The 11,589-nt window shown below is 53.1% G+C and overlaps 4 protein-coding genes across 4 annotated transcripts; 2 read left to right on the top strand and 2 right to left on the bottom strand.

The window, feature by feature from the left end:
* Positions 1-536: 536 nt before the first annotated feature.
* Positions 537-2,534, bottom strand: UCRPA7_190 (hypothetical protein; the record flags this gene model as incomplete). The annotated part of the gene is made up of 1 exon (XM_007912788.1): positions 537-2,534. One exon carries the CDS (start codon positions 2,532-2,534, stop codon positions 537-539), a length of 1,998 nt encoding a protein of 665 aa, XP_007910979.1.
* A 1,136-nt stretch (positions 2,535-3,670) lies between these two features.
* On the top strand, positions 3,671-4,718 carry UCRPA7_189 (putative aldehyde reductase 1 protein; the record flags this gene model as incomplete). Its single annotated transcript, XM_007912787.1, has 3 exons — positions 3,671-3,778; positions 3,832-3,952; positions 4,006-4,718. The coding sequence occupies 3 exons, from the start codon at positions 3,671-3,673 to the stop codon at positions 4,716-4,718; spliced, it is 942 nt and encodes a 313-aa protein (XP_007910978.1).
* Positions 4,719-4,802: 84 nt separating this feature from the next.
* Positions 4,803-6,111, bottom strand: UCRPA7_188 (putative mitotic apparatus protein p62-like protein; the record flags this gene model as incomplete). The annotated part of the gene is made up of 3 exons (XM_007912786.1): positions 4,803-5,606; positions 5,665-5,849; positions 5,970-6,111. The coding sequence occupies 3 exons, from the start codon at positions 6,109-6,111 to the stop codon at positions 4,803-4,805; spliced, it is 1,131 nt and encodes a 376-aa protein (XP_007910977.1).
* A 1,995-nt stretch (positions 6,112-8,106) lies between these two features.
* Positions 8,107-11,172, top strand: UCRPA7_187 (putative cytokinesis regulator protein; the record flags this gene model as incomplete). Its single annotated transcript, XM_007912785.1, has 4 exons — positions 8,107-9,397; positions 9,526-9,640; positions 10,104-10,549; positions 10,598-11,172. The coding sequence occupies 4 exons, from the start codon at positions 8,107-8,109 to the stop codon at positions 11,170-11,172; spliced, it is 2,427 nt and encodes an 808-aa protein (XP_007910976.1).
* Between the last annotated feature and the right edge of the window lie 417 nt (positions 11,173-11,589).

Raw genomic sequence — 11,589 nt, 5'->3', positions numbered from 1 at the left:
TCTGCTTCTCCTTCAGCACACAATTTCCCAATCGGTTCTCAGATTGAACTTAACCTATGTCATATGACAGTCGACTTAAGAACATTTTCCCGAGCAATTAATTTACACTTCCTCGTCAACCTACGCTCGGGAGGCTACTGCCCAAACGAGTCCTTGGACACATTATTCTTACTGTTTTGCGATACTACAGCAATTGCATGGCTCCGGCTAGTCAACCAAGAAAGGAATTTCCGATAGGAAACCTTGGGCTTGATCTAAACTAGGAGTGATCGATAATTTCTTTACCTCACATAAACCCTGCAAACTGATCTTGAGGTGGACTACTATCTCGGCCGGTATTCAGGGCTAGGAGGAAAGGGGGACAGAGGGCGAACTTGTCCAGACTTTTTGTGCTATCAACAGGGACCGACAGAGATGCATTACGTGGCCACAGGCTTTTGTACACTAGATACACATTACTTAGCTATCATCACCCCTAATAAATGAGACCGCCAGGTGATATCATACACAAATATTTCTATAATGCCAACTATTCTCTATGAACTGCAGCTACACTGCAGAGCCCTCTCTGTCCGTGGGACGTCGTCAATCCAGCGAGCCTCTTCCTCCCCATCGCCGTTGTACTCGACGCCGTCAAACTTTTGACCATCCCATCTGTCCTCAAACGGATGGAGAGCCATGTTGACAATTCTTCTCAGGACATCGCGTTCTCCTTGCTTTTCCACCCGCCGAATCACTTCATCTAGGATCCAACCTCTGGGGATGAAGCTCGGGTTCACCCTTTTCATGGCAAGCATTCTCTCTTGATCTCTCGACTCTGAGATAGTACCGTCTTCAACCTTGCTCTTGCCCTTTCCTTCATCCTCACTCCAGTCTTCCAAGATTCTACGTTGCCACTTTCCGAGCCATTCTCCGACTCGCTTGCGTCCTTCTTCCTCACCACCGATACCAGTGACTCCATCTTTATAGAAAAAGACTTCGGCCTTTTGCTGTCTGGCCTCCTCCGTGCCTAGATCGCTAATCTTGACAGAGCTAAGCCTACGGAAGAAGATGTTGAAATCCAATTCTAATGCCTCCATGGTATCTAAGAGGCTACTGAAGAGCTCGTCGAAGTCCGAGTCCCGGAAATTCCTAAGGCCTAGACGTGCTGTCATAAGTCGCTTGTATTCAGTGAGGAAGACGGCCTTGTATTCTTCGCCTGTCTGGGTGATGATCTTCTCGGCCCGGGCAACAAGAATGTCTGCCTCGTCTTCCTTTACACCTTCCTTTATGAATTTCTCCGAGTCAACCTCTGCACCGGCGCCAAGAAGCTCTCCAAGTGCCTCGCCGAATCGTACCAGATTCCACCAGATTATCGATGGTTGATTTCGATAGCTGTATCTTAACATGTGATCGTCATGATTTGGCGTATAAGAAGGATCGAAGCTGTCCAGGAACGCAAATGGCCCAAAGTCTATAGATAAGCCGTAGATTGAGGTATTGTCGGTGTTGAGGACGCCGTTCATAAAGCCATACGCCTGCCATTTTGCCACCGTCTCTGCATTCCTCCTAACTACCTCGCGATAGAGCCTGGCGAATCTGTTCTCGGCTGCGTCCTCTGGCCCCTGAATCTCCTCCTTTCTCACGCCCTTCTCTGGTGGAGGCGATGTGATCGGCTCTTCGGGATTCTCTACCCTTCCTGGAAGATTCTCCCAACCCCCATAAACTTCCTCCGCCACATATGACGCAAGCTGCCTGATTAGATCCCGATCACCCCTTGCTCTGAGGATGTCAAAGTTGCCTAATCGAATCCAGCTCTGCGCAAACCTCACAACAATGGCACCTGGCTCGATTGTCTCTCTTCTGACTTTACTGTGCGGCAATAGCGTCAAGGCCAATGCTCTCGTCGTAGGAATGCCGAGCGCGTGTAGAGCCTCGGAAACGACAAACTCACGAATGCTGCTCCTCAGCACCGCCTTCCCGTCCGCAAAGCGGCTATACGGCGTCAAGCCTGCGCCCTTGAGCTGGACCTCATATTTGGCTCCCGTGGCCGGATTTGTCGTCTCGAACAGGCTGATCGCCCGCCCGTCCCCGAGCTGGCCGGCCCACTGGCCGAACTGGAAGCCGCCGTAGCACTGCGCCCAGGGATAGCCACCCGTGAGCTTCTCCTCGTTCCAACCCAGTAGGCGGTTGCCCGCGGCCGTCTGCCGGAATTCTTCGGACTTGGCGTCTTCCGGGTCGATGCCGAGGTCACGCAGCGCGGCGGGGCTCACAGCCAGCAGCTCCGGGTCCTTCTGCTCCTCCGGGCGCACCCAGGTGAAGAGGGCGCCGCGGACCTGGCGCGGGAGGATCTGGTCACGGGGCGTCTTGTGCGAGTCTGCCGGGGTGGGGAATAGGGGGTCCGGGACCAGGGAGGAGGTGTACGTCCATGACTTTGGCAGATCGGCTAGTGAGACGCCCTTGGATGCTGCTTGCGCACCATCGCTGCTGCCGGGGCGGGCTGCCGGGTGTTCTGTGGGGGACTGAACGGAGCCATTCGCAACTTGCGCGGCCATCGAGTGAAGTTTTCGAGTTGCAGGAAGAGTCAACGTGGTGATGCGTCGGGCTGAGCGAAGAAGCATTTACAGCAGGTTTGATGTTATCGATTTTGAATGAGCAAGACACCAATCGCGGAGCCTTACTATCTAGATGACGGTAGGTAAGGGGATGGGAATATGATTAGAGAGAAAAAATCGAAGTTGACTGAGCGGCGATATTGGCAGCCGGGATGTATGCGACCGGCGATTCGGCTCTTCTGGGTGGCGGAGATGGAGCCTCCAAGAGGGTGTCAAAGTGATGTCACATAAGTGAGAGGCTCTAAGCAAAACCAGCGATTGAATGGTCGCAATTTGCGTCTTACTGCATGAAGTGGACTGCTTGGCTCTGCATATGTACGGTACTCAGCACCTGTCTCAAGGATCAATAAGCTCATCCACCTCGCAGATTTTGATGTGTTTTGATGCTCTGAGCGGTCCGCCCTGCTGGTCCCGGGCGAAGGTTGCCCCCGCCGACACTCGGACCCGTTTACAAATACATACCAACTTCCTATCATATATCAGACCCGACCTTCTTACTTCGCCAATATGGGTGAGTAGGGGCCCGAGACATGTAGTTGTCCTGTCACTCACCATGTTGAAGGCTAGATCAACGTCGAGCCATCTGATAGATAGATATGTAACTAATTGGGCGGGAACAAAGCTATCTTGACCACTGTCGTCACCAAGCCGCTTCGTGGCGTCACAACCTGGAATTGACTGCCCCGCACCTCAATTCCTCGATAGAGGCGGGGCACCCAGGAAATAAGGGGCGCCATAGCAGCAAAGGTCCAGCAAAGCGATAACTTTGCAGGTGTATGATGTGCTTTTAAGACTATCCAAGACATACTGGGCAATCTAGATTAGCCAAGCTACAGCGCGTGCTTTTTTACAACTCGATGAGACCTGTGACCTTGGGATTCTCAAACACGAAAATCTCCCACTTCCCTATCTCTATCTCTCTGGTTCCACTTAGAGTGCCTGCTTCGGACCGTTCCTATCGTATCGCGCACTGCTTGAAGACAGCTACTCACTCTCTGCAAAGAAACGAAGTTTATTCCATTGGGCGCCGCGACTCCTCTTCCCCCTTGTGCTGTCTGTCTACCTCAAGTCGCAAGATGAACTCCATCACCTCGGCGTTCAAGCCCGATGCTGCGGGCAATGATCCTAAGCAGCTAGAGTATCTGCCTTATCTAAAGCTAAATGATGGCCACGAGATCCCCATGGTATGCCTTATCATTCTTTTGAGTAGACTACATTAACTGACTCAACGGATCAGCTTGGCTATGGTTTGGGAACAGCAAACTCCAAGAAGGGAAGCGGTGGTCTCGATAAGGACATTGTGAAGGTGGCCGTTCAGGCGATCAAGGCAGGATACTTCCATCTCGACGGAGCTGAGTGTAGCGCTATCTTGAATGAATCGTTTCTTATACATTGACTAATTCATCGCTAGCCTATGGTAATGAGCAAGAAATTGCCGCTGCTATTAAAGAAGCCAAGATCCCTCGCGAGAAGCTCTTTGTGACCACCAAGGCCACAGCGAAGGTTGGCAAGTCGCTGGAGGAGAACTTCAGTGATTCACTGAAGAATCTCGGCCTCGACTATGTCGACCTCTACCTGATCCATTCACCCTTCTTCGCAGACGATAACCCGAAGGAGCTGCAGCAGAAGTGGGCGGAGGCAGAAGCCATCAAGGAGTCAGGGCGAGCGAAGTCGATTGGCGTGTCCAATTTCCTCCAGAGCCATCTCGAGACAATCCTGAAGACTGCCAAGATCCCGCCTGCCATCAACCAAATCGAGTTCCACCCCTATCTTCAGCACGGTGATCTTCTCGACTTCCACAGGGAGAAGAAGATCGCCGTCTCTGCTTATGCTGGACTTACAGCCGTCACAAAGGCTGCCCCTGGACCTCTTGACTCGTACTACTCGGCCTTGGCTAAGAAGTACGGCGTGACGGAAGGGGAGGTTGCCTTGCGCTGGATTCTCGATCAGGGCGTTGTTGTAATTACAACAAGCTCTAGCGAGCAGAGACTTAAGAGTTTCTTGTCGAAAATCCCGAGCTTCAAGCTCACGCCGAAGGAGGTCCAGGACATAATCGACCTCGGAAAACAGAAGAATTACCGTGGATTCTGGAACAACAAGTTTGGCGCCGATGACTGGCGGTAGATGATAGATTTAGAGGTAGACATAAATGTTATACAATGAGTATGCGTGTACAGGAGTTACCTCTCCAACTCAGTTGACCATGGCCTATAGCTCATCGTCGGATTCAGTCTCACTGTCTGCGCCCGCCGCGGAATTTGCACTTGGCTTGTTAGCCGCTGGCTTGCCGAGCGCGAATGGCAAACGCCGTGGCGGAGGAGGTGCTTTTTCTTCAGCTTTATGCCTCGTATTTTGACTCGGCGGGGCTTCAAAGTCGTCCTCAGCATCCTTGGCTTGACCTGCTCCATTTTTGTTCCTTTGGCGGGTTGGTGGTGGCGCCTCGTCCTCATCTGTATCGCTGGCCGTCTCCTCTGCTTCCGTAGTCATCTGCTCATCGTCCAGCGGGACGTCCTCCTTCGTGTCCACGTCCATCTTCTCAAAGCCATCCTCAGAGTCTTCGTCCTCACTCGGATCCGCCTTGCGCTTGCCTCTCCGTGATGGTCCAGCAGCACGAGCCGGAGCGGATTTCTTCGTCCCCTTTGCACTCTTTGCTCCCCCCTTCGCTGGCTTTGTGTCAGGCTCCGACTCTGGTTGGGAGGGGGGAGCCTGTTCCGTTGCTACGTTTGCAGATGCAAGAAGACGCTGCTGCTGACGGATCTTGACTTTCTTCTCATTCAAGAGAGCCTGAAAAGCCTCGAGCAATTCTCCCTCGTCACCACCTCGTGCCTTGACCAGGGCTTCCAGCTGGTCCTTCAACTCAGACACGGCGCTCTCGAGCTCAGCTGCTTTGCTATTAGCAGAGGCGAGCTGGGCCTTGAGGTCTTCGCGAGACGCTATGGCATCGTTGCACCAGTCTATGGGCTCGATCCCCTGGGCTGCGTTGAACTTTAGTGTGAGCGTGCCGAGACGTTGCTGTGAGTCGTCGTAAGTCTTCGTCGCTCCCAAAAATTGATATCGACGTAGGACTCACGGAGAACTGCTCGATCTTCTTCTTGAAGGTGATCTCAATCTGAAACCCGGACTGCACTCGGGCAGTGACCTCGATGTCCTCGACTGCCTCGCGGTCTGTGAGCACAGCCGTCAAGATGCGCTGCCACTCATCCTCGGTGCAGGGACCGCTCGTCTCCCGGTACTTCGAGATTCGATCCGATCGCACTGTTAGAGAATTAGACTATGCGAACATATGAATGCATTCAATAAAGCAGGTGCACGTGAGTGGTTGATCATGGCAGAAGCTAAGCAGACGTGGGCATGCTAATGCAAGCACACACTTACATGAGAAGACGAAAGGTTCCGCCCCATCCGTCCCGACCAGGGTGAGATCTAACGGCCGCGAGCCGTTAGACGCGGCCTGGACCAGAACGTACTCGCCTTGCGCGTCGGAGCGGGGAAACCTCAACATGTATGTCGCGGCCATGATTCCGGGGTGGTCCTTATGTCACTGGACTATGGTTTGTAGTGGCGTGGTTGATTGCAATAATGAGATCTAAAAGGCCGCTGACGGCGCGTTGGCTCGGATGAAGGGTGCCGTCCCCAAGGCTGAAACCTTGAGAGAGATTGAAGGAAGGGCGAGGTCCTTAGATTGGGTGATATTGGCTCACGGAAGGGAGCCGTCGCGGAGAGCGTGTGGGATTATCGGAGTGCGTTTAAGGTCGAGACATCTGCGGCCCGGCAGTGTGGGGAAAGGGACGGGCAATCTGAGAATGGCACCGCACTATTTTGGGACTTAGCTTTTAGAGAGCTAGAGCCAAGGTATTGCTGCAATGGTGGCTATTTTGGCTCTCGATATAATCGAGGGAGTTCATGTGTGGGCGTATTTGTACAGCAGACTCGGAAAAGGAGAAGGCGTCCTTCTTCCACAGCTATGTTATAATATGCAACGCCTTTTTATATTGGAGTTGTCAAGCGTCTATAAAACACTCTCTGCTGTTTAGGCAGCAAGCGCGGGTACCAGCTGCGGCTGTAGCTCAACAGCTTTACACGTTTGCCAATAAAATAGTCACCATTTTACCTACCTGCCGACGGATATACCTTACCTTTGGATGCTTGCCTCTCGTAGCTCGTAGGTTCTTAGGCAGCTGAGTTGGTCTTGGGTCCGGAGTTCCACATACTACGGAGAGCGAAAGTCTCCCCAAATACAGCACTACCTAGGTACGGAGGTAGATACCTCAGCGGCCCATCCGTCACCAAGGCACACACACGTAACAGAGATTGAGCAAAATCAAGGCAGATCCCCTGGCTTTATCAAGACGATCTTAGGAGGGGATCACTGGGCAATCCTGGGGTGACTGGGCCGTCTGGGTCCGATCAGACTATTTTAGATAGATTGCTTCCAGAAGGTCCGGGAAACTTGAAACAAAACTCACCGTCGCGTTCAAGACGCGAGGCGCGTCTCTGCCCCGCTCCTGGTTGTCCAATCAGCCACTCACAAACCATCTTAGCGTCAGATGGATGTTGTTTGCGCGAAACTTCCTCTACTAACGTGGTAGCTGGATTGTAGGTAGTTTCCCATCGTTAAGAGATAGCACAATAACATGGCTTGAAAGTGGGGGGTTGAACGGTGAGCAGTGCACGGGCCTTTGCTCCGGGCGAGTGCGACTCCACTTCCAACCTCCCTCACTGCTCTCTCTGCCCTGCCTGAGGTGGGCTATTAGGGTCGTTCCGCTGGCCCTTTTGGTGGCCTGCAGCGAGCTCCCCAGTGCTCCCAGGCCACCAGCAGCACCCGAAAACCCCCCAGCCTGTCCCCATTCCCAGCCTTTTTTTCCTCAACCATCGCATCCCCGACCTCCTTCAGATGCCTTAGCTGGGCTCTGAAGGTCACCACCCGCATCGTCTGCGCACTCTTTTCCTTTCTCACGCACATCACTCGGCCCAAACCGACCAACCGACCGACCGACTTTCCAATCTCCTTTATCCATCTCTTTTTCCTTTCATTCGACAATTTCATCCTGGCCTTCATATCATCGGCCCCAGGCGACTATACATCTGCCATTGTGTGCAGCGCCTATCACTTTTGCACGACTCTCCGCTTTTTTTGTCAGAGACCTGCCCAGTGACAATTTGACCGCTCCCGCCCAGCATATTCCGGGAAAACCTGTGCCTAATCCCTCTCCCCATATCGACGGAAACCACTTCTCCGTATATTCAAAAATATTGCATCGACATTTGCTGGCTGTCTGGTGCCGCGGTGCCACATAATCGGTGTTGCTGGCTTGAGTGGAGGATGCTACGTGGCTGCCATTACGGAAATTGACGACGATGAATCCCTCCAGTTGATTGCTTGTCGCTCTCATCCACTCAATCCGGGCTGCGTCGCAGGCTGCAGCAGCCTTTTTCTTAGACTTGCTAGGATCTTGAGTATCAAGGCACGCGACCTCGTCCATATTGTCACTGTTTCTAAAGCACCAACGCAATGGAGACTCTACGACTAAAGCCTCGCCAACCGGTGGAGGACGAAGTTGAGAACTGGGATGATGACGACTTCATGATCGAGAGCGAGGACCTCACGTTTCGAAGTGCTTCAACATCGACCAATGCGCTTACCAACAGGCGGGATTCTCACTCGTCGCATTTCTCCATCCGATCCGAGCTCGAGTCCATCCATGGCGAGGAGGAAAAGCAGGTTCACCTGCCGGGCGATGACGAGAAGTCCACACTAGATGCCATAGCCGCTGCGGCGAACGCTGGCATCCCGATTCCACAAAACGTACCGTCTTCCGCTCTGATGGGAGGCACAATCAAACGACTAGGCGGAAGGAAAATCAAGAAGATCATTCAGGAAGACTGGGGTGACGACCTCGAACTGCCAGGCCCGGAACAGGCCCTTCGCATCAAGCCTCAGGACAGCTCTAAGTTTCCTGAAGTATTGCGACAGGTCAGCTCGACACAGCCCAGCCCAGCCAAACCGACAAAAGTCTTAACGACCCCGACGCAAAGCGAGGAGAAAGAGACGAAACCTAAGGTGTTGGCCACTCCGATTAACCTAGATCGTTTCCGCGATACGGAGGACGATGATGACTTCTTCGGAGATGGAGCCGCCACCATTAAAGTCTCAAAGACCCGCCAAGCGCCCAAACCCATATCTCTGATAACACCACCTACGCCACAGAAGAAAGATGGCGACGAAGACTTTGAACAGGATCTCGAACTGCCATCCGATGGCAAACTGAAGCTTACAAACCGGAAAGATATTCCCAAGACTCCTTCGCTCAACACCCTGGATGATTTCGACTGGGGCGAGGGAAGTCTCGGCACTAGATTCGGAGGAACTCGACGTGATGGACGCTCCAACCGGAGCTCTTCTATATCAGCTCTTAGTCCCAGTGTATCAAGTTCAATCACAGCCGAGAGCGAAGGGGAGGATGAGGCTCTTGACGGTCTCGTTCTACCTGATGGTCCCTTGAATTTCGGCGAGAGGCTGCAGAGGAGACGAAAGAGTCGATCTCCCGAGCGATCCACAGATCAACGGCCCGCTGAACCGCAACCCCAAGTAGCTAAACGGACTCCAAAGTCGGACCCAGATAGAGACGACTTCTTTACTGGTCTGGATATTGGTGATGGTGCTGTTTTCGACTCGGGAAAGCTCACCCTTCATCGCAACATCAAACTCAAAGAGACCCGACCTGCCAGCCCAGCGCGGCCGAAGGCTGCAGTCTCACTTACTTTCACTAACAAGCCCGTCACCACCACATCTCGCCTACCCCGTCCGCTAGGGAGTCACCATGAACGAACTCATACACAATCCTCGCTTGAGCCAGTCTCCGAGAGCGGTGGTCCAATTCTGCACCGTGGCGGTAGGAGATCTCTATCCCGTCTGGGCCACTCATCCCAGTCATCTGTCTCAAGCTTGCCAACTCCAACAACAACGTCCTCACCAGCTCCGTCTCTGCCGCCCTCTACGCCGCGGAGGAGAGAGATTGGCCAGAAGACATCCAACGTATCACTCCGTAACGAGCCTACCACCACGAGCGCTCAACTACTTAGACTTAAGCGGTCTTTACCGGCCATGAGACCACCTCAGTCTCCGGCACGGCCGATGACATCTCGGGGATACGAACGTCCGCCGTCTAGGACAGACGTGAATAGCCGGCCACAATCATCTATGAGGCCAAAGACCCCGGTCGACCGCATTCGTCCGGCGGTGGAGAGCGCCGCCGCACAAGCCAGGAAGAACCCAGTACCCTTTCTTCCTGCTGGCGCCTCGGCTACTCAGTCACATAATGTGAACGCTAAGAGCTCGCGAATTTTCCGTCGTCATGATTCGGAGAACAGTATTGAATTACGGCCAAGCTCTCGGGCTGTTTCGCGATCGACTATGAGATCACCCAGTCCCCAGAAGCGTTATCGCAATGTGGAGAAAATTGCACATGAAGGGGTATGGCAGCAGCTTAGTCGGCCGCGCCGTCCTAGGCACTTCGGCGATGGCCACGAGCTTGATGGGTTCGATGACCTTCCCACCTCTGCACACACCGAGTCTAAGTTTGTGAAGCAACCTATTGCCTCAGGGAACAAGACACAGCTTCGGAACAAGATCTACCAGAACATTCTGCCCGAGAGAACCACGACTCCCTCACCTCTGACACCCTATTCACCCGCGAAGGTGGACTACCTGCCTCATTTTGCTCGAGACACCACTGCGAGCCGTATAGCCCGCGAGACAAGTCTGGCCCAGCGCGTACCGTCCACTGGCCCCCTAGCACCCTTGACAGCCCAGCGTGTTGCACAGTTGTCAACGAGGAGCAATCTCAATCCTCATCTTCCACAGTCAACGATAAGATCGAAAAAGACTTCTCGGAAGCCCCCTCAGCTGAAGCCTCATCTCATCGCCAATCTCACTGGGGGCAAGGAGTCTAAGAGTAAGTTCACATCGTGTTTTAATATGAAGCAATCGCTAATTATCTCAGTGGTCAACGGCATGTTCTACAACCCAGACACGTTTCGTTGGGAAGGAAATGAGAATGCGCTGAGCGCCTTCGATGCGCCTGCTTCGTCACCTTCAACCGCCTCCATGCCTCCTTTCATGTTCCGAGAAAAAGAGAACGCCACTCCAAGACCTGCACTCATCACCAACATCAGCTCCACCAAGGGTGTTCAGGTGGTCGGTGGAATGGTCTTCGATCCTCAGAACATGTGCTGGCTTAAAATTGGTCCTCAAACCACCAAGACCGAGATCAATGATCCCATGGATGGTTTTAACGCTATCGATGATGACGAGGACGTCTTCAAGGACATTCCTGATCTCGAGGACAACACCGCCGCCTCCACTGAGAGCGGTGGTCACGGACGTGTCAGTGACATTAAGGATGATTGGCTGGTTGGTGAGGAGTTTGATGTCGGTCCGGAATTCGTGCGGCGGCAGCGAGAGGAGGAAGAGAGGTGGAGGAAGAAGTGCGAAAAGTGGCTGGGTGTGCAGCGCAATCAAGAAGCTTGGCGATGGGCAATTCGCGACATTGTCAGGGAGACCGCCGGACGTCGCTGATTACCGTTCGGAGTCCTGGGCATAACCCGTTCACTCTTTTCGTTTTCGCTTCTCTTGGCTATGGTTTTATGGATCTACAGCATTTTAATATGCAGCCTGTCTGTCTGCTATGTTTAGACTAATCCCCGGGTTTGTACAACAAGGCTTGGGGGTTCAAAAGGTGTATGGAACAGCATAGGACTTGACCGGCGGCTCTCAGTCTGGAGAACAGGACCATAACATTGTACGACTGAGAGCACAGACTTGGTCCATGGGAGGTGCACTGGATAAGTATATGTGTGGTACACAGTCTATCCTAGCGAGGGTAGAGCTTGGCTATGTTGCTTCTCATCACAGCAGCATCATAACGACGTTTTATGACCAGGGGGAAGCGTTATTGCAGTGTATACCCAATCTACGGAGAGGGTTCCTGACTGT

The sequence above is a fragment of the Phaeoacremonium minimum genome (assembly GCF_000392275.1).
Source record: "Phaeoacremonium minimum UCRPA7 unplaced genomic scaffold PA7_03_scaffold_8, whole genome shotgun sequence".
Taxonomy (NCBI): domain Eukaryota; kingdom Fungi; phylum Ascomycota; class Sordariomycetes; order Togniniales; family Togniniaceae; genus Phaeoacremonium; species Phaeoacremonium minimum.
Note: the sequence above shows the minus strand (reverse complement) of the source record. Positions and strands in the feature narration are given on the sequence as shown.